At 38.0% G+C, this 22,776-nt stretch overlaps 1 protein-coding gene across 2 annotated transcripts in view; it reads left to right on the top strand.

Moving 5' to 3' along the window:
• The window catches only part of TAF3 (TATA-box binding protein associated factor 3), a 68,594-nt gene that overhangs the window by 36,695 nt on the left and 9,123 nt on the right, over positions 1-22,776 (top strand). The window contains exons 3-4 of one of the 2 annotated variants that reach the window (XM_072401824.1): positions 10,487-12,276; positions 16,224-16,306. In XM_072401824.1, the coding sequence (XP_072257925.1) occupies positions 10,487-12,276; positions 16,224-16,306 (1,873 nt within the window). Of the gene's footprint in view, positions 1-10,486; positions 12,277-16,220; positions 16,307-22,776 lie in introns of both variants that reach the window. The other variant, XM_072401823.1, reaches the window with a different exon arrangement.

Raw genomic sequence — 22,776 nt, 5'->3', positions numbered from 1 at the left:
TATATATTTTATACATGTGTGTCTTTGTCTTATTCTTTTCCTGTTGTTCTATATTGTAATATATGTCATATTGGAGAGGCAGAGATTTCGGTAAATATATTACATAGCAGTGTATTGAACATTCTTCCAGCTTTGGTGTTCATTTTTTGTCTTTTTTTTTTTGTAGGCCTTTGCATGGCCTGACCTTCGATGTGAACCCTGCATGAATGTAAACACTTTGTAGGGATGTTTTGATGCAGGCCCAGCAAATCTGGAGAGTATTAGCGGCCCAGTGTTTGAGGGAAGCCGGATTCCCTGGATAATTGTCAGAAGCTGCCTTCCATCCCCAGATCTTACATTTGTTTAAAGTTTTCTAGGGTTCACTGGTAATGTTTTACTTATCTCCTTTTTCAGATATAATTAGTAGAATACATAATTGGTTTGATTTAAAAAGGAAAGGAAAAAAAAAATACGTGAAGTTGTTCGTCTATTTCCACAGTCATTTTTAGGAACTCTCTCCCAGTTCTGTAAACTTTATTTCCTCAATTTCCGTTTCCAAACCAAGCCTTACCACAGATCCGGTAACACTTAAACTTCCATTACCGTTGTGGCATTTTGTTGAAGTAAAGTGGGGCTTAACCTAAAAAGATCTGCTTAGTTTATTTTTGTAGCTGGTGAACTGTGGAGTCCTTATAATGAACAGTGAAGAGAGTCCACTCTGGGAGGATTCACACACTGCGGCATTTGTGCAAATGGAATCCTGGCTAAGCTATTCACATTTGAGATTGTAAGATTTCTCATGAGAAGTTTCTTGATAAGGATATACAATGAATTACATTGTAATTCAATAAATGTTATTAAACCTATTTTAATTCCATTTTTTACAGCTAAAATAATAATGATGCCCTGTTTCAAACAGGTGGTTTAAACCACAGGCATTTATCGAACACCTGAAAACCGCCATAGGAACTGTTCTCTCTAATTTTACGCTTCACTTGGCGTTGTGGTTGCACAGGAACTAGATGGGTATTGGAAGTGGAATTTAAATATGTGGATTTGTTTGTACTGATTCCACACAAGTGTTTTCAAATGCGTACAAGATGCTTAGCTGGCCATACCATTCTATTAAAGTGCCAAGGCAAAACCAATTTGCAACACCTGAATAAAAAAGATTCTTCAAACATTCTCATTTGTTTTAATTATAATGGGGGGGGGGAGACTTAAGGATTATTATTTATAATTTTTTTGTGTTGTGGTACACTGAGAAACTGCTTTCTTATGTGATAAAGCCCTATTTTTTTTTACAGTGCATGGATATCCTTTAATATAAGGCTATGTACTATGTGCACCCTTGTCCACTGATATTGTTCATTCAATCCATGAACCCCATGCAATTCTGGCATGGTAGTTACCATAATTCATTAGTTTGGACTTTTAAGTAGTAGAAAGGATTAATTCCATCCCAGCATATTGCTGATATAAGTAGACTACAGAAATACTGCTTAAGTCAATGCACTTTTCCCCTTGTGCCATATGCATGCCAGAGTAATCCATTAACTAGTCTAGATTACACATTTGATAAAGCACTTTTATCAAGTTCAGATTTGTATGAGTGCTCTGGAATCTGAAAAGCCGGTTTTCTGTAGTCCCTGCCATGCAAAGCTCTACAAGTCCTATTGCCTCTCATTGAAGACTAGAATGAATAATATTTCTGATGTCTTCTGTCACCTCTGTCTTTGTTAGTTTTCATGACATTGTAATTCTTTGTATATTTTTAATGTTAATCTCATATTACAAATATACAAATAGGCTGCGTTATACTAATATAAGAAGAACATAGATTATCCTAATTTTAGCATATTTGTACTTTCATGGCACAGCTGTACGAATATGCAGCTACTGATCTGATAATACCTTGTGATTGTATCAGGGTAGAGACCATGCACTGTGCACACATCTTCTGACATTTGAGGGACAGGACTCAGTGCCAGCGAGGGTGTCAATGTATCTGGTCTTGTGCAGAATACAAGAAAAATATCATTTTTGCATTCAGCCAGGATGTAGCAAGCATTGGCATACACATGCATAAAAAACTAATTTGTACCTTCCCATTTACCAGCAATGGTAATGTACAGTTTGGCAGATATGACCGGATTGGATTGGCTTGCCCTTGAATTCAGTTTATGGCTTGTTAGCCAGTTTTAGTTTTTAGTTTAACACCACTTTCAAGAAGCCCAACCTAAAGTATAGATACTCCTGTTTAATGTATTAATCTATAATTTATTTAAAAATAGAAGCAACCTAGTAGGACTGATCATTGCACAAATCTTAGTAGCAATGATGCAATGGGGTCCTATGTTTTTAGTATCTATTGACAGAGTGGGGTAAGAATGTTGCCAGGGGGTTCTACCACCAAAACATCATGAGCCACGATGGCAATGGATGCAAAAATCATTGCCACGTTATATAAGAATGACTATTTCATTAAAACCATCCCGAACCGGCACTTGTGACATTTTACCTGGGAACAGAAAAAGGTGGTGATTTGTTGGTGTACAGAGTTTTGGTATTTATAAACCTATTAGTTATGTACACATCAGTGCAGGTGTCAAAAGACGACACCACAATGAGCAGCATGTCTCTTGTGAGTTGGCTTTAATGTCTTTTCTACCTGCTGTACTATCAGACAGGTAGGGGTTTTGTTTAGACTCCAATTTTAGCAAAGCATATCTGAGACTGGAAAGTCTGGTTGCAGTGACTTTTCTTTCATCAGGTATACAAGTCATCCGCACATTGCAGAGGATGTAATGTAGTAGAATACCACATCACCTGAAAATTCAAATTCCGCACGTTAAAAGACGAGGACATTTGAAAGCCGCGTGTCTTTAGCAGGTCGGTTGCTCATTCCATAGCCCAGGTTTATTATTTATGGTGTTCCTCTGGCGCCAGACGTTGACAAGGGCAGAAATGTACAAAATAAATAAATAAACAGAGCCAGAAGCTGGTAACTTGTCGTAGTTTTTCAATGCATGACTTGCAAGGCTTTGTAATACTTGTGATCAAAAGGTAGAGGCGTAGGGAAAGTTTGGGGAGGTGTGGCACGCTGACTGCTTTTACTGTGCTCGTTCAGAGCACAGCCATGAGCAAGCTATAGATAAGCATGTATTTATTATAAAGCGCCTACATAAAGCTGTATGTGACAGTTAGATTGATAAATGTACATTGTTATCTTTAGGACATGGTTAATATTTATTTATTTATTTATTTATTTGTATATTACAATATTATTGACACCAGATTTGGTGTCACCTTTGTTAGTTAGAAAAGCCACTTCTGTATACAGTCTAATTTTGGTTTCACTATTTGGTTGAGATGTACATCAATTTCCTTATCACTTTTCCTGGACCTGAGTTTAAGAACCACCCCCTAACCTTCCAAGGGTCAGAGGGGTACACAAATGTGTTTTTTTTGGCCTGATTTGTAACCTCCCCATGTTTTTTTTTTAAATCATAAACTCCCAAGTTTGCATAGCAGGAAGCATGGCTAATGAAGCTGGACATCTGCCGATCTGAAAAACCTTATTTAATAAAGTAATTCCTAAAATACATAATTTTTTTTAAATGTTTTATTATTTATGCATTTTATGATTTGTTTTTGCTTAAAAATGCCCCAAAATACCTTTTTTTGGGACAATCTTTCAAACTGTAGTTTTTTTTTCATCGGCTTCCCAAACATCATAGAAACTTTTGACTGACCTGTTCAGCCCATGAGGTATCACACAGCTGCCATGGCAAATCATCTGATCTTATGTACCTGGAGCAGCTTCATCTGTACCTAGTTATATCTGCTTGGTAGTTTTATTCATTTTGTACTAAAACAACAAATATTTATCCTGTAGATTACAAAATCTCACAATAAGATTTGTAAAGACCAAAAACAGTTTGAGCAGATGAAATTCTGTCTTTACACCATTTTTCTGTTTTATTTGTTTTTCCTGTTTATCAAATGCACAAGGGAGTTAAGTTTGTATTTTTGCTCTGGGTTTTGAGCTTTATCCTTCTCCTTTCTTTAACCCTACTCAGTTCAGCATGTGGCACACTCACTTCCCTATCAAGTTTTTATGCTTTATAAAACAAGTGATTGTTCCAAGACAAAATAATGCAAAGGAAAGAAAAGTCGCATACCAGACCCCTGTAGTGGAGCCAGTCTGTCCGGTCCAAACATGCAGGTATTTTCACAGCCTCGTGTAATTATTGGAGTCTGTCATTTTTTCCCCCTCATAACTGCCTTTGTGAAGTCTTTGTAATGTAGCATGGAAAGTATAAAGTGATTGTGGTGTAAAACATTTTTAGATTTCATTTGTTTGTAATCCACCAGAAGAACAGTATTTGTCTCATTGTTCAGATATTACTTTTAGTAAAGAATGCTGGTGAGGAATATTTGTTGAGTAGGATACACAAAAATACAATTTTGTATGCTCTGGCTGGCGTAGATTTCATCTTTGTGCATTCAGAAATAAAATGCAAACTTCAGACAAATTGGTGGAGACCCATTGACAATCTTTTTACTCTAGAATTAAAATAATAAAATTGTCCAATAACTAGCTTTGGAAAGGAGCCTTAATATTATGTGCAGATTGGTCTTTTTGCATTTGAGGCCTGGTGAAAGCACAAGGCACATTTTATTGATTTTGGAACATTTTAGGACTTGGGACTGAGGCTACATACACACTTTTGTCTAGAAATTGCTACTAAGTCATGACCTGACATTGGAGTTTGAAGTCTTTAGCTCTAAAGATGCTCCAGTAGCTTGGTAAATATTGAAGCCAAACCCTTGACTAGCAGCCAAGGAATGAGCACTTTTGAGGCAGATTATTCATTGGCTGCAATTCATTTTTTTTCTAGCAACAAAAATGAAAGTACGGACAGCATTGTATTAAAGAGGAAGTCTACACAATAGATATGTTTCCTTGAACCAGGTTGCCATTCCCAGCATGTTTTTAGGGATTAGTTTTAGCCTGTGATGCTTGTTTAAAGGTTCCCAGCACCTAGGTAGAGAGGTTCTCTTCTTCCTACTACATCCATGGAAGAAGCCACTGCTTTTTTTTGTAGACACCTATGTTGTAGCATATGGTGCTTGCCAAGCAAGTCAGCAGCTGCAAATGGTTATGTTACAGCGGGAGATTAAAGGGAGAATTAAGAGGTCCTTCGTAGTTTACACATGGTTCCCATTTGCTATTTTAGCATATGCAAATTAAATTTACTCTAACATAAATATTTTAATCAAATATGTGAATTGTTTTAATCAAATATGTGAATTGACAATTAAATGACAGAAAGCGGTACATATAGAATCTTATAGAATCCTAAACTGAACTGTTGTTGACTCAGAGTACATGCGGCTGGTTTAAGCTTCCTGTAGAGTTTTCTTGGTGGAAAGGTCATAAGAAGTTTACATAAATCTCTCTGAATCATAGAGAGTAAGCTTAATTGTTAGCGGTACATTGTAACCTGATCTCCGGTTTACATTTATTTAAACACTCTCTCCAGAACCCTGACAATCCTAATTAAGCCAGCTTTAATTATACCCTGTTGTTGCACCATGCAGCTCCTACCTGAATGACACATTTTGACTTGACCTTAGTGCTGCACTGCAAACACTTAACCCCTTAATTTTTAGATCAACCCACATATTTCCGTGGATGGAGAGATGCTCTGGAGATGTTTTTGTGACATTAGCTTGGCTTTGGTTTAATTCACAAATATATGCAGCATGGTATAGATTCTTGTAGACAGCTGTTACCAATATAATGTTGCATACATTTTGTCTCCTGGGGTTCCAAAACTTGTCAGGATCACCAAAAACAGTGGCATTGAGGTCTGGCATTAAAATATTCTGATGCACCCAGCAATTAAATAATGTTTTAAAAAATTAGGAGAGCCTACGATTAAATAGCAAATTTGAAGTGGACCTAAACTGTGATGTTATGAAAGCTGCTATAGTTTAACATTCTAAAAGATTCTGAATGTAAAGCTGATCTGACTTTAGTAGTTTCAATCATCACCTGGTTCAAGCATACAGATAACTGTACTGCAATTAGCTGAATGTTTGAACTATGTACTCATTCTAGGAAGGTGATTCAGAAGATGTGATTTCATTAAAAGCAGAGGATCAGAACACCAACCAGGCAAGCTTTATTTATTAGAACATGGCCTACAATTGCAGTTTACATTTTTTGATCACTATTCATTGTTATAATCAGTGATTTTATAAAATATACATTTTTGTTTATAAATTCAATATTAATACTTATTTGGATGCTTTTAGCGCACCTGAAATACATGTTTCGTTCTGATAACATAAGGTTTTATAAAGTACGGTACTTTTGTCTATATCTTCTGATTTTTTTTTTTTTGCTGTTAACAGATCAATTCCTCAGTGTTTTGTAACTCTTTTATACTTGGCTAATAAGCTTTTGAAAACAATTAGTGCATCTTTCAAACAAAGTAAACTTGATTAAATAATTACACTAATAATGGGCAGTAATGGAATACCAAGGGTTATCTCAAAGCTAATCCCTGAGTAATGGAATTGGTGTATCTCTGATTTTTCTCCTTGCCATTCCCAGTGTACAGAGGCACAAGACAGGCGGTTATGGGAAATAAGGGGGAGCCACTGGAGGCCAGTGAAGAAAACGAGACCTTATCTGAAGCAATTAATCAAGAAACTCATATTGTGGGACAATTATTCAAAGCTAATTCTAAAATAGCTTTAGAGCCCCAGGTCCTGAGATACTTTTCCAGAATTTTGTCAAGGTCATTGAGAGCAGCGGGGCAAGTCCTGCATAAAAATGAAGGCGTCACTTGAGCTAGTTAATAGTTTTATATTGTATTCGTGTTTACTACAAAACAGCGTGATGTAAAAGAGCTGACCCAGGCTTGTGTGACTAATGGCAAAATGTGTTTCCTCCAAAAGGTCAGTGCTGGCAGTGATAGATTATAATTGATGAATAACTGGGTATTTTTTTTTCTTTAGAAGATAATGATAATCAAATACCAGCCCGCTGAAAACTATTTCATTTTTTTATGGTTGTTGTTTTTGGGGGATGTCGGTGGCAGTTTCCTTCTGATGGAACATTTGTTGGTTTAAATGAGTGATTTCTTTATCACGCAGATAGTAAAGAATAATGCAAATTTCACACATGTGGTGTCAAACCCTGCGACTGACAGCTCCTGGGAACACAGAAAACTGCTGCTGTGCAACTAGGAGAGGAAAACTGCACCACAGGCAACACAATTTGAACATGTCTTTGGCTGCAGTGCAGATCTTCAGGTCAAAAGCATGCTGAGATTTGTTGTGACTGCATGCAAAAAAGAGCCCCAACTGTTAACTTGAATGGGAGAGTTTGGGACATCAATTGAGCCTGTGGTAGACTATTGTGGCTCACTGCGTCTCTGAAATGGCCTCCATTATTCCACCTGCAAAAGTAACCTTATATTTTAGAGCTGGTGGGGTTGTGAAGACCTTTACCTCCTGCATTGAGTAGAGGTAGCCTTTGATTGGACTTTAGTGTTCTATTTGTCTTCATCTACAAGGTTTCCTCTTATCGATTTACTATTTTTAAGTTACTGAACACAATGTTTCATATATATATATATATATATATATATATATATATATATATATATATATAAAATAGCTTGGTGTTTACGTCACCATGTAGCCATAGGGCCGGGGCTAATTTTTGAAAGCTGTAAAAATGTATGGTTTTGGTTGCATCCATAATGCAGCTTGCTGAGAAAATGGTGGTTGATCCACCTGCTAAGAAAGGTTTTAGTAATTCATTTTTTTTTTTTTTTGGAGTCTCCTGAAAGGGCACTTTAGGTTCAGTTTTCAAAGAGTAACTATGTAACTGCTAACGTATGGCCAGCTTTATATTTAATTATTCAAACAATATACTTTATCTTATTTGACTATGTCAAATTTTTTATCTGATCTTTTCTTCACCTCAGTCAAAGGAGAACCATCTACTTTTGTGGGAAGTGGAAACCGACCAAATGATGGCCTTATCATAGTTAATAATGTTATGAGGCTCATACATGCACCGCAGTTCCTCCAGGCTTCAGTCTGTGGTGAAATTTACAGTAGATTCTTCTTCTATTCCCAGTTTCCTTTGTAGATTAAGGGATGGATGCTTTGTCCATTTTCATTTTAGATTGTTTAGTAGACATTTCCTAGTTATGTTTTTCCCACCATGAACTGCCGTGGATTTGAATGTTATTGGTGCTTTATTCTATTGTAAATGGCTGTGAAAAATTGTATTGTAATAATATCTTGATAGTGAATTGAATACTTTTCATGTTTTAGTGCTCTACTGACCATTGTCTGGTTCTGCTGTCTTTGGTCAGACCAGGAATCAGTTTGGGTGTCTGCAGATACTGTTGGAGGAAACATTGATTGCTGTCTTTTGTGAAGTTACTTTGGCAGTATGGTGTTTGATTTTTATCTGGCCATCCGAAGGCTTTGGCTAATACTACATTTTTGTTGATCTTGGAGCAACAGGTTTAGCATCATTTTTTGCTGAGTGAGTATAATGAATGATGAGTAAGATGAGTGAGAAATGAGCTGTGGTACCAGTCACTCTTATTGACACCACAACCAGTATTGTACACACATACAACACACATACAACAATGCAAGGTAACACACTACTTTACATTGCCCTGTTCTGTGTTACAAAAAAAAAACTACATGCATCTTTTTTTTTATTTTATTTGGAAGCACATTCAAGTAAATGCTCTGTTCATACCACACAGGTTAACATGCTGCATAATGCACTTGGCATTCCACAATAGTGTGAACCCAGCACGAGTGCCAACACAACTACCAGTCAGGTTCAGACTTTCATTCTGTAGCTGTCATTTCCATAGCAATACAGACCTGAATTTAAACATGCCAGTATGATTTATTTTTATCTGTAAGCCAAGCAAGTGTGTGCACTATGTTGTCCTGAAAGAAATTACTCCTTCTAAACTTGTGCGTGGTGTGTTACTATAATCACAAATGGCACAAATGTGATGATTTATGAGGCCAATTTATTGTATCTGGCAGGCAGGGAAAATGGGTGGATGTATCCTTTATCATAAACTATATCATAAATAACCAGGTGCTTTAAATTCTCATGTGGTGTCAGCAGCCTGTAAACATACCGGTCTGGTGTGTAGTCATAGAAACCTATTGCTGTTATCTGGGCCTTCTGCCTTTATGTGATATAGCAGCATTACCATATATATTAGTCCATTCATAATGTTAGGTGGCATGCTTGGTGTGTGTACATAACGTCTTAGCTTTCTTTTGGGTACATGCAAATATAAATTGTTGGCATGTGTATTTGTTGGCAGTGCCAAAAGTCAACATGTTGAGATCAATCTGAAATACTTAAATACTCTAAAATGAGCACAATTAAAAAAAAAATGGACATCAGTGTTTGTTTTAAGTTGTGTGTATTTTACATAGCCTTTAATCCTTGTTCTAAGCAGACTTAAGCTGTTAATAACTCAATTATTTTCTTTTCTTTTCAAATTAGGATAGGGTGAAAGTTGTGCACAAAGTACCTGTAGAATTTTAATCTGTTGTCTGACATTATGCTGGATAACTGTTGATTGTGTTTGGAGGAACAATGCCATTTACACACTTGATCTAAGAAAATTCAGTGTGGCTGCAGGTTAGGTCAACAACAGTGCAGAAACAATTAGGACTCTGCTGGTCACAGTTGTATATTCATATGTGATGTTGCATGATGTAGGTTGGCCATAACTGAACTTCTGTTCTTCAGAGTTTAGTCATGTAAAGTTTGTGGAAAACCAGTATGTTATTATTTTGTGGGTGCAAAGAAAGTAAATCTTTAATCTGTGTTAATATTTTTTTATTAGCTAGATCTTTGCATTCTAGTACCACCTACCTGCTGCATAGACCTCACAGTTCCTTTGAATTTATCATTAAAATATATTGAAACACACTGTTAAGTCTGTCCTTTAAACCAGTGTTTTAAATAGGCTTCCTTCCTGCTAGGGGTACCTTGAGCCGTTTGTGCCTAGTACCCTTTGTGCCAAAGGGTACTAGATCTTATGCTAGAGTGCAAAGATTGGGTCAGTTTAATGGAAACCAATGATCTTTTTAGCTATTTGTAAGGGTGCCATTGTTGACTATCAATGTAGGAGGCATTCTTGCCCCTGACCACCGCACTAATATCCTGTGAGTTGTGGATGTAGTATTCATAGCAGGGGTCCCCCAAAGACCTGAAAATTTTTAAGAAATTTAAAATTTTTTTAAGAAATTAAGAGAGGTTTAAGAAAGCCCATAATTGAACTTTAGTTTAGAAGTGTTCAAACAAAATTAATTTTGTTTTCTTCTGACATTACTTTTGTGCACACAAATAACATATTTATAATAAAAACTTTTTAGTTTGCCTCATTTTTATTTATTTTTTTCTATTTATGTAATACAGAGGAAGAAGAGGAGCAAGTGCCCACAGATGGCGGGACATCGGCTGAAGCTATGCAAGTTCCTCTTGAAGAAGGAGAGTTGGATGATGATGATGAAACTATCAATGATGAAAACTTTTTGCATAAGAGACCTCTGGAGAGTCCAGAAATGGAAGAAATGCCGTTTGCAAAACGACAACGATTAATGAACACTAAAGGGGATATTTTAGATAGCCCGGTAGAACCACGAGAACCACTTAGTTCAATTAATGCTCAGAAGGTCCCCCCTATTATGTCACCCAATCACATACAGGACAGTTCAGGATTGGCTCTTCCTGTCCCAGAAGCATTAGCAATGTCTCCTATTTTAAAATCCCTAACCCCCTCTTCTAAGCAGATAGAATCAAAAACACTGACCTCAAAATCTAAATCAAAAGGTTCACCAGGACAAAAATCAAAGTCTCCTAAATCCACACCACTGCCAACAGTTCTTGGCAGTCCTATACGGTCACCTAAATCTGGTCCAAAAGAAAAGAAATCTCCTGGGCGTGCAAAAAGTCCTAAAAGCCCCAAGAGCCCAAAAGTTGCTGTCCCCACTCCTCAATTACCTGTAAAGTCAGAAACACCAAACCGTACACCACTAGTTGCATTAAGTGAAAAGATAGGAAGAGATAACATACAGATAAAGCAAAATCAAATGCTGCAAGAAACTGAAAAAAATAATGCTGAAAATCCTTCTAGGAAACCGTCTGTGGCTGATAATACCATTGAAGATTCAATTGATGCTGTGATTGCGCGTGCTTGTGCTGAGCAAGAACCCGATCCATTTGAGTTTTCCTCAGGTTCAGAGTCTGAGGGTAAAGTATTTACTAGCCCTAAGAGACTTACCATTGCAGAACCTGCTACACCTAAAATGTCCACTTCTAGCAGCAGTCTTGGTAAGGCTTGTAGCACACCGGTAGCCGGTTCAGGTGGAACTTCTAGTTCTGATGTTTCATGGACTATGGATGACTCCATAAATGAGGTAATACGAAAAGTCAACCAAGAAACCCCACCAAGTAACCCCATCAGTCAGCCGTGTTTCTCTTCTCCTTCAGCCTCTCCTCCTACTCCTGAACCACTTATCAAAGTGCATGCGGACCAGATAAAATTGGCTTCTCCTGTTGAAATAAAGAAAAAGTCAAAGAAAGAATTGAAAGCAAAGATGAAGAAAAAAGACAAGGAAAAGCAGAAGGAGAAAGATAGAAACAGGGAAAAGAACAAAGACAAAAAGGAAAAGGAAAAAGAGAAGGATAGTAGCAAAGATTCAAAACTTCAGTGGAAGGACTCCATTAAAGATGAAGATTCAGAGGTCCACAAGTTAAAGATAAAGGATTCAAATGACTCTGACCTAAAATCAAAGCAAAAGGAAAGCAGTGGGAAGAAAGATAAGGAAAAGCATAAGGATAAAAAGAAAGATAAGGAAAAGGGTAAAAAGGATAAAGAAAAAAAAGAAAAGGGGAAAGACAAGAACAAAGAGGAAAAGGTAAAATCTTTACCGCTGACCCCTGTATTGCTAACACCAAAAGATATATCCCTTCCAGTGATGAGTACTCCCAGTGCTGTCAGGCTACCCTCTCTGATGCCTTCCATGTCGCCGTTACTTCCTGAAAAGTCAGTTGAAGAAAGGGAGAAAACGAAGGAGAAGGATAAAAAGAAAGATAAGAAAGAGAAGAAGAAAAAGAAGGACAAAGAAAAAGTAAAAGACAAGGAAAAGGAGAAAAAAGAAAAAGAAAAGAAGGACAAAGATAAGGAAAAGCATAAACATGAAAAAGTAAGTTTGCCAACTGTCATTTTTGGGGTATTTCCTTGGATTGGTATTTTACCACACTTTTATTTATTAATGACGTAGACCATATTTTGCATGTTTTAGACTCTCTGACAGCAATTCTAGTGCTTTTTATCACTGCAGCACCATAGCAAATGAGACAGGCTTTCTTACCTGACCCATTATTTCTATGAGAGTGATGTGTTAGACCCAAAAACCATGAGATCCTCACCCAGTCTGACTGTTTTTACAGTAATGAACAAAGGTTGAATTCTAATTCATAAATATTACAGTAAGCTATCCAACATTATAATATGGCAGCTTTAAAGACTACTGTGTGTACCATTTATCTTGGCTACATCGCATTGTGAATGTGAAACTCTTGTAGTCTTTTTAAGCTTAAAAAAAGGAGTAAGGAAGAAACTGAGAAAAGGTTTTACTGGGAACAGCCGCAGATTGAAAGTTAATATTGCAGCGTGAGCTGTTTTTGATGTTTTTAGCGCAGGCCTTAGGAGCATTAAAATACATTTTTTTTTTAAAGTTACTATTTAAGGAAGCTAACAAAAATACACGGGCTGTTTTTGTTTACCGCTTTTTCCAAAAATGTCCTTAGCTTTGGTATTTTATAAGTCACAGACCCAGAACCCAGAAGTCTCCAGGACTATAATTCTGGCATCACTATAACTTCTCTTGCCACATACTTCTTTCAGATCTGTGACAGAGAATGTGCTTTATATGACATTATACAACCAAGGAAAACTAATACTGAACAACCATGGATGGCAAAACATAATGCTATATTTATTTATTTTTAAATCCAAGATATATCAATTCCCAATAACAGTTTCTCAGCACATAGTAAAACCCTAACAAAACAATTATGAATCATTCACATTTCCAATTAGTATTCTCACTAACTAGCACTGCTACAAAATTATGCATGAACCAAGACAATTAACATAGGGTGAATAATATTACAACGCACATGCGTACAGATTTTGGACTATTGGCTTTTGAAATATTAATAAAAAGCCGTAAAGGAGCTTCGCATCAAGCCATCCCCATCTCTAGCTGATTTTAATGTAAAGGTATTTAAAGATAACAATTAAAACTCTGCAGACCTCTGCAGCCAGATTCTAACAGATTAGGAACAGCAGGTGGTTGTTTACAATATTAAAAAAGTGCACCCCATCACCCCCCCACTTCCTGAACTATGTATCACCCTGCAGTATTACCATCTAACCCCATCACCTATCTCCTCCATATCACCCTGCAGTATTACCAGCGCACCCCATCACCTATCTCCACCATATCAACCTACAAAAATACCAGAACAGAACAATCTACATGCTTGCAGGGAGAGGGGGATTTTCCCATTGACTCGCTTTCCAGTACCTGATAGCTTTCTGCCAGTTTCCTGAATGTGATAACTTTTATCCATTTACATTGAGAGCTGTATATATCTTTATTTGAAAGAAGAGGGAGTGGAGGAAATAAACAAATGATATAAAGATCCCCCTATGGTACCAGATGGACTAGTCCATTACCCTTCTCACTGCTCCTATAAATAGCAGTGCTGGCAGGCCAGAGTGGCAGTTGGCTGGTAGCCCCTGTGAGGCCCACTGTTGTCCCGTCCTGAGTGCTCAGACTCAACTGTAACAGGGGGAAGAGGGTGTACCCCTTTTACAGAGGACAGACAGCAGGACCTGTTTCCTTATGCATAGGGTGTACGATTTGATTTCTAATAGGTTGTGGATGGTGGCCTAAATCATCCTGCATTCCTATGCTGGGTTACGGAGGGTGGTCTAAATCAATCCTGCATTCCTATGCTAAGGTAAGGCTCACAGGCTTAAAATCCCCTAGCTGTCTTGTATACAGGGCACTACACTATTGAAGCCCACAGGGTATATTGACTGTAACTTTTAACTCGCTTTCCAGTACCTGATAGCTTTCTGCCAGTTTCCTGAATGTGACAACTTTTATCCATTTACACTGAGGGCTCTATAAATCTTTATTTGAAAGAAGAGGGAGTGGAGGAAATAAACAAATGATATAAAGATCCCCCTATGGTACCAGATGGACTAGTCCATTATCCTTCTCACTGCTCATATAAATAGCAGGCCAGAGTGGCAATTGGCTGGGAGCCCCTGTGAGGCCCACTGCTGTCCCGTCTGAGTGCTCAGATTCAGCTGTAATAGGGGGAAGAGGGTGTACCCCTTTTATGGAGGACAGACAGCAGGACCTGTTTCCTTAAGCATAGGGTGTACGATTTGATTTCTAATAGGTTGTGGATGATGTCCGAAATCATCCTGCATTCTATGCTGGGATGTGGAGGGTGGTCTAAATCAATCCTGCATTCCTATGCTAAGGTAGGGCTCACAGGCCATATCAGGCTTACAAGCCAATTCCATAACTGTCTTGTATACAGGGCAGAGAGTGTAGCCAGCACTCTCACACATTTTTTCAGTTCTTGATGGTATCGCCACCTTGTCTAGGTGGGATGGGTTGGGGGCCAAATCGACCTTAGGAGCTATGCCAGCAGGAGCCATTGCTCCTGGTGGGGGCACCCCCAGCCAGACAGGTCTTTGGTGATGGGCTAGACTAAGAGTGATACCGCCATTAACTTCTTGGACGCTTCATTTCTGTCCGGTTTGGTGTCTCTGTTAAGCTCCACCTACTTCATTTTTTTTTTTTTTTTTGTAACCTTACTTGTATTCCTTCTATTACATAGAGGAACTGGCTACCTTCATGTAAAAATATATGTATGTTTGGGATTTTTGTTGATGACCTGTCTCCCTGGCAACAGAACAATCTACATGCTTGCAGGGAGAGGGGGATTTTTCCATTAACTCGCTTTCCAGTACCTGATAGCTTTCTGCCAGTTTCCTGAATCATCCTGCATTCCTATGCTAAGGTAAGACTCACAGGGTTACAATCCCATCGCTGTCCTGTGTACATCGGCAGAGAGTGTAGCCACCACTCTTACACAGGTCTCAGGACAGGTCTTAGGTGATGGACCAGACTAAGAGTGATACCACACATTAATGAAGCAGGTGTGAACCTGGTGGAGAAGTTGGATATATAGGTTTACACATATATTTATGTTGAAATGTATCTAGAGTTGAAATTTTTTGCATGAAATATCATGCAATGGAGGCTCCTCTGTAACCCACAGACATTATAAGGGGCATTCAAAGTTGAAACTCCTGCAGTGAGAAAAGCCTGGTGGGCAGAGCTTAGATAGCTTGGCAGGGACCAAACAGGAGGGATCCTGAGCTAATGGCAGATCAATAAATATCCCAAAAAGTAGACCTTTGCTATGCATGTACGTCCTATTATTTGACTGGCAGCTTACAGCCCAAAAAGCACCTGGTAGCACAGTGCAATAAGAGGTGCCATTTAGAGTTCAAGTTGCTATACGGCTGAGCAATTCAGTTTTTGATCTATTGTGGATCAGAATATTCTAATGCCCAGGGATATTGCAGTTTCCCTATTCTGGGAATGTAAATGCATTTGTCTGTTTTTTTTTTTTTTTCACCTAGAAAAGGGCACAGTCCTCTTTATTGTTGTGTCTGTCAGAGCTTAGTGTTGCCCTTGCTAGGGTAAATCCTGCAGTGACAACTAGTATACATTTTGTACCTAAAAGATATGCCTGTCAATAGGCTGAACCTGGAATGCAGCAGAGTAAAAAGAATAAAGCAATTTCAATGCAATGCAATAAGAAGTGAGTAGGTTAAATTTTTATCGAAGTTACGTTTTGGGTATCTGATAGCCATCCATGATAAATATGCCTAATTAATAGTGGAATAGTACATTTGGGCATTACATAATACATGTTGCAACTGAAACTTTTAACATTTTCCAAACTTTATGTGTTGTGATTTATTTCATTTTTTTTTTTATTACTTGGCTTACAATTTAATCACTTTTAACCACTAATTCTCTTTCAGCAGGCCAAAGTAGAGTTACCTGTTCCCGCTCCTTCACCTGTAATTCCCCGGCTGACACTCAGGGTCGGTGCAGGCCAAGACACAATGTAAGTTTTTTAACATGTTTTGACTCCATTCAGAGGAATGCTTATCCTTGGACAGACATGCTACTGTAATTTAGTATTAACAGTACAGGAGCAAAATTAAATTGTTTTTAATACATTTCTGGAGTACATATTAAAAGCATATTGTGGCATATTAAAAACTGTTTGCTCAGTTTTTAAGAATATGTCTAACACGAATTAATACCCACATCATGGAAGAACGGCAGATAAAAAGATTTAGGATTTTACAAAAAGATGGTGAAAACCAGGTGTCATTTTCCAATTTTCTTGCAGCTCAAACGATGTACCCTTGAATTTCTGTTGCATTTCCTTGACCTGATTTTGAAATGCTTCTGAAATTGTCAGTTGGCAGATGCCTTTGGCCTGTAGTTGACCTCCTTCTCTCCCTACCTGCATGTCAATGCTATGATTGGTTTTGATTTTGCATAGACATGTATGGAAATGCAAAACCCATTCGAAGCAATTAAATAAATGCCTGTCGACCCAGACCATTATAGGACAACTTTATGTCTTTCTAAGATTGTGTCTGCAAGCCTAAATTTCTCCGAATACATCAGCCTTTTAAAGGTAAAGGAAGTGGGGAATAATAGAACCCTGATGTTTGTGTGCGGCTTTAGTGAAAAAGTCTCCTGATAATGCTGGATTTTTAAAGTGCTTCATTCTTCTTATTATGAAATATTCAAGTATTTTTAAAGCACCAACTATTACGTAGCACTGTACATTAAATAGGGGTTGTAAATGACAGAACAAATTCAAACAATGGCACAGCATAGGATGAGAGCACCCTGTCCAAAGAGCTTACAATCTAAGTAGTGGGGGAAAGTGATACACAATGGGAGGGAGGATACAGATTGGTGGGTAAGTAGAGAGAGAAGACTGGTAGGTCAATTTGAGAAGATGGGTTTTAGCAGCTCTTTTAAATGTGCAGAAGGTAGGAGCAAGGAAGCCTTGTCTTGCTCTTGCTATTCTTGTCAAAGTGATAAAGCTTGGTGACCTGCTGGAACAACTAGCTTTATTTAGAGGGAGGTCAGCAGTGGCAGCATATTGATTTAACATGCCAAAAAAAATGCACAATCTCTCTTGATATTTAGGATTTCAGTTTATGTACCCTTTCACTAGGTATTTAACCTAATTCAGGATCATACCTATGAAGCTATTCACTTTTTTCCTGTTCACTTCAGAAACGGCATAACTCAGGACAATCCAGTTTTATCAAAATAAAGTAATTTAGTAGTTACAAAATGTTAACAAAAGACCATAAAAGCAATACACATACATGTGTTAGGCTGATCACCAATGTGAAATCACAGGTTTTCCTCTATATAGTAGTTTTGATTTAGGCAGAAATAAGTTATAGAGTTGGTTTTATTTAAACAGATTGGAAATCTTGAAATTGCTGTTTCATTAGTATTGCTTTTGTGTTTTTCTCTTTGTGACACATTTTGTAGATCAATGTCTGCATCCTCCGACTTTATTCTATTAACATATGAAGTACAAAAACATAAATCGCTGTATATAAACTTACATTACAAATATTGAATGTGATAATTGTACACAGTTTCTTACATATCCTGATTTTGTATGTCCTTAAATGGAAATTATTTTGCCTTTTTTTGGCTTCCTTAAATATAAAGTAAAGGCCAGTCTGTTAAGGGATTTTCTGAACAGACATCAGGGTAGGATAAAATGGGAGGAAACAAAGGGGTAAAAGGAAAGATACATAAAGTAGTGATAAACCAATATATGTGAAAAGTTTTATATAACACTCACCAAATATTATTGTCCCTGAAAAGCAACAAGGATCCTCCTTTCCTCCATGTAATATCCTGTCTGTCCGGCGGGTAGACTCCCAAGGTATTTACATCATGTGCATGCTCAGGGTATGAATGTATACTATGTAGGCTTCGTTATCCAGGTATTCATCTGCTGACTTATTCTGTATCAATTTCTATTGTTTGAGATGGTGTAATCTATCCTGTTCAGTAAAATTGCTGTGATCCTTTTGTAAACTGTAGAAAAAAATTATAATTCAGCAATCTGATTGTACTGTACACTTTGCCATTTACAATAGCTGCATTTGCCGACATACCAATTCCATGGCTGCCAAATTAGTATTTCAGGGAAATTTACTGGATTCAATTCTAATGCAATTAGACCTCATTTGGTTCCCTAAATAAATAAAAGGTCAGCCTGCAAATTAAGCTTATCTCTGGCCACAGCTTCCATAAATTGTGTTTTAATGTTTTGAACAGATCTTATCCATAATGGGTTAGGTGGTGTTAGTTCATTTGGACTTAAAATATTTAGGGCTGCTTCTTAATGTTGTATTTGAACAGTGCATTACAGCATTTTCTCTGCTCAGTTATCAAGTCACTGATCACTAATTGATTTAATGCCAGTAGGTGCTTAAGATATGGCATCTACTGGACTCTGAGGTACTTTATGTAGGAAATAAGTTTCACGCATAATGCAAATTAGCATTCACAAGACTGAGTCAGTCTGAAGTTCTATCCTAATTATTTATTTTTTTCTCCATTATCGGTCCTGGTTTCTTTCGAGGGAAAGAATAGACGTGGGTTCAGGCATAGCAAAGAAGGACAGTTGTTGGTGTTTAATACCAGTAGATCAGCCTGCTGTATCCAACTACTAAAATACTATGAAGCTTTATATGCTGCTAGCACTATCTGTTATTTTGCCCATACAGCTTTTGTATGAGTTTTTAATCTGTTATAAAGGTGTGTTGAGTCAATATGTGTGACAGGGAAAATAAATAGCCAAAAACTACCAAATAATGTTGTACAAATACCCATGAACACTTGCTGGAATGTCCTCTGTACTTTCCTACAGAAAAGATAGAGTACAATGGGGTGCAACTCCCTCATCTCCCTCCGTCCCACCTTCATAGAGATCAGCACCACGTGCACAGCGATCTTTCATTTTCCTATTACTGGAAACTAAAATCTGTATGGGGCTTTAGCCTATTAACATTGTCCCTTATAACTTACCTAATTTATTTTAAGTAATGTCTTGTTGTACAGACACATATGGTTTGTGTATACTAAGGCTAAGGAAAGAGCTTGTAGTGTTTGGTTTGTTATGTTAAGAAGCCCATTGTATTTTTTAGTTATGAATAGCGAGGTAGTATTCAAACTCAGTGGGAAATTCTCTTTGTTGTTGGCTGTCACCATTACATGTATCCCTATTGAAACATATCCTGTCCAATCCTGGTGAAAACAAACTGTTTAGATATTTCCTTAATCCCTTTTCTTTAACAATGGTCTACACCAGGGGACCCAACTCCCTGGTGCTGTCTGACAGCTGGGCTGCGAGAGCACGGAGATCAGCAGTGGTCCCCAGCTCTGGCCGGTGCACCCCCCCCCCCCCAGTGGGGTTAGGAGAAGGGGCACACTGGCTAGGGCCACAGACCATGCCTTTCTCATTGCAGGCTTAGACCTGTGATGGGGGAGTGGGTGGGTTCTGGCATCATTACGTCACTCTGGGATGCATGCATGGTCCGGAGTCTGTAGATTTAGTGGTCAATGAGCTCAAAAAGGTTGGGGACCAATGGTCTACACTACAATGAATTGGTGAATTTCCCTAAGGGAACTGACAATTATGAAACAACAAGAATTCAACCTTTCCCCAGTCTCCAAAAGTTACCGGATATCTTCTTCAGTGTTTTACAGCCCTAACATTTATATATAATGTATATCCAGTTATAAATAAGAGCCATTATATGTAGTTACTAAATTTATGTGTAGTAATATACAAACTGTCTCCTTTATTATTTTAATCCTTATTTAGATTATTATTAATCCTTATTTTGATTATTCTTTTAATTACACTCTCCCCCTCTATTGTATTTTGTAGGTTTTTGGGCTCAGCGTTGGGTTTGAGCTGCCTTTAAGATACATAACCTAATACAAATATGCAGCTCATCAATGCTCTGTCCTTGCCACTTAAATAGCACTAACCTTGGTGTTTGTATTCCAAAACAAAGGAGTAGGGTTCATTAAGGTGCCCACATGGTCATATTCAAATTGTGTTTGCCCTTAACCTTAGCTTTCTGTGTGTTTCAGTAAGAATGGGTGGCTCTTTATTGACTTGTCAAGCTGTTGGTTTGCATTTCAGGCCAAGCATCTCATGACCCAATCCATTTATTTCACTGTTTTGTGGTGGGGAAACAGGTAAAGGAACCCCGCTGAAAATCCCTCCTGCACGTTTTTATGAATAAGTCTAGTGTCTGCAGCAGTTAGGGCAGCGTGACCAAATCCTCCAGAAAACGTAATGCTAGCAGCATGGGCCTATTGTGGGATACAGCTGTGGGCGGTGTTGGTTACTTTACTGGAGATTGCTCATTCAACAAAATCCTATGAAGGAGAACCTGCAGTGGAATTAAATGAGGAGGTAGAAATGATACTGTAGGGAGAAGAATGTGGAAGGGTAAACCACTGTTTGAGAAAAGTTAAACAATGGTTCCCTGGCAGCGACAGTCTGTGTTTATTGCTGTGCTAATGGGCCTCCAAATTATTTTACAATGTGGAGTTTAGTGGTTTATTACCAAGAAATAAAAACTGTTAACAGCTGGATAGCCCCATTAAAGACTGCTGAGTGACTGTATAAAGCATAAAAAGTGGTAGCGTATACAACATATAGGGCGAGAAGTTGCTTTAACCCTTTTAGATATGAGCTTTTATCTGCAATATAGAGCATAAATCAGAGTCTTTAATCGGCAAGGAGACCTAGGATGAAAGAATTCGGTGAAATCTGATTTCTGCTTTGAATTTTATGATGAAACAGCACAATGAAAAACAGCCTTTGGCAGGTAGAAATAAGTTGAAGGCATTTTTTCCCCGTTCTTAAAAAAGCCACAGAAGTTATTAATGTAGACCACTCAAGAAAACAAGCGCCACAGGAATTTAAATCTAATTAGTGCAAATAAACAAGCCGTCTTACAGCAGTTTGCTTGTGTCATTTTCTTAGTTGGCAGACCATGGTTTTGTGGCAGACTTAAAATTGTGTTGTACATGTTGAGGGGAAATGTAGAGCTGGCACATTACTTTATAAAGTTCAAGTCACAATTATCAAGTCTTGCCAATGTGGAAAGATGTTCTCACTCTGTGTGTGAGAATAGACCTGTGTATTCATATTCTACGGTCATCCACGCAGATAAATCTAGATGGCTTTGTTCACACTGGCCATGGGGGTTACAGTGCATTTATCATGTCCTCATGCCAGGGAACCGCTGCCTCTGGGCAGATGCTACATGTATCTTTTCCCAGCATTGCCCCATAGAGAATGATTGGGGCAGCGGTACTAGTACTGCTCACTACTGACAGCTATCAAATGTGCCTACTCTGCTTCTTTAAGAAACCAGCCCTGGGTGCAAGTGACTGAGCGGCTGGCTACCACGTGGAATCACTCAATCCCAATGCAAATCTGAACCTATACCTTCCCTTAATGATTCACCACATTCCTACTACATCATACTTACCAAAGCTGTAATATTATTCTGTTTGCTGTATTTTTCCTTCAAATCTTATCAGCAAAAAAAGTGCCACACATTAAGAAGGTTATGGCAGTTTAAATAAAATGATTGGATGTCCTGGTTTATATATATTTAGAGTCTACCACTTGATGGACTTTTTACAAATTGTAATTTTTTTTTTGTGCATATGATCTGCAAGTCAGGTAAAGAATCTTCAGGATCCAAAGCTTCTTGGAGTATCTAATTTCTGGTCTCGCTCAACTACCCCACACCCTGCCCCCTTTTCCCCGTGTGATGTGGTTCCCCCTGCTGGCTGCCTGCGTTCATATTGGACACAGTAGATACAAAGGGGCAACACAAAAATCCACAGCGTGCTATGTGGAATCGGGAATATAACACTTTTGAATGTTCACTGTATAAAGCCTTCCAAAAGTGTATGTTTATCAACGAAGCAGACAACCTTGGTGCTGGATAAATCTTGGGGAAGAATTGTCAGGAAGTGACTGTTGTGAAGTAGCCTATGAACATGTCCAGTATTGGCTATATGCACCACTCCAGTAATTTGTACTTCTCTCAGTGCCGGATGGCTTCTGGTAGAGCTGCAGATACTTGGAAGAAGGCAGGGAAATTACATTTATATATTAAACAGTTTATGGTCTTTAATTTTCATTGTACGCCTGACATTTAGGAGTTTTTCCTTTTTAACTGATATAAGCATAAATGAGAGCCCCAGATATAAAGCTGACTGTCATGTTTATACAACTTTTACAATGTAAGGCGATATATATTCTCCAGTCTGGAGCTCTGTTTACCTATGACCATGTTAGCCTGGATGCTGGCCTGAAGGGTCTGTATATTAAACTTTGAGTAGACTCTACTTGACACTACTAAGGAAGTCAGCAGGAAACATTTTAACTGCCGAGGTTACGGTGTTTACGCATTTGCCTTTCTGCCTGCCAGAAAT

This window comes from Pyxicephalus adspersus, chromosome 2 (assembly GCF_032062135.1).
Source record: "Pyxicephalus adspersus chromosome 2, UCB_Pads_2.0, whole genome shotgun sequence".
Classification (NCBI taxonomy): Eukaryota; Metazoa; Chordata; class Amphibia; order Anura; family Pyxicephalidae; genus Pyxicephalus; species Pyxicephalus adspersus.
This window is presented reverse-complemented; position numbering and strand designations above follow the sequence as displayed.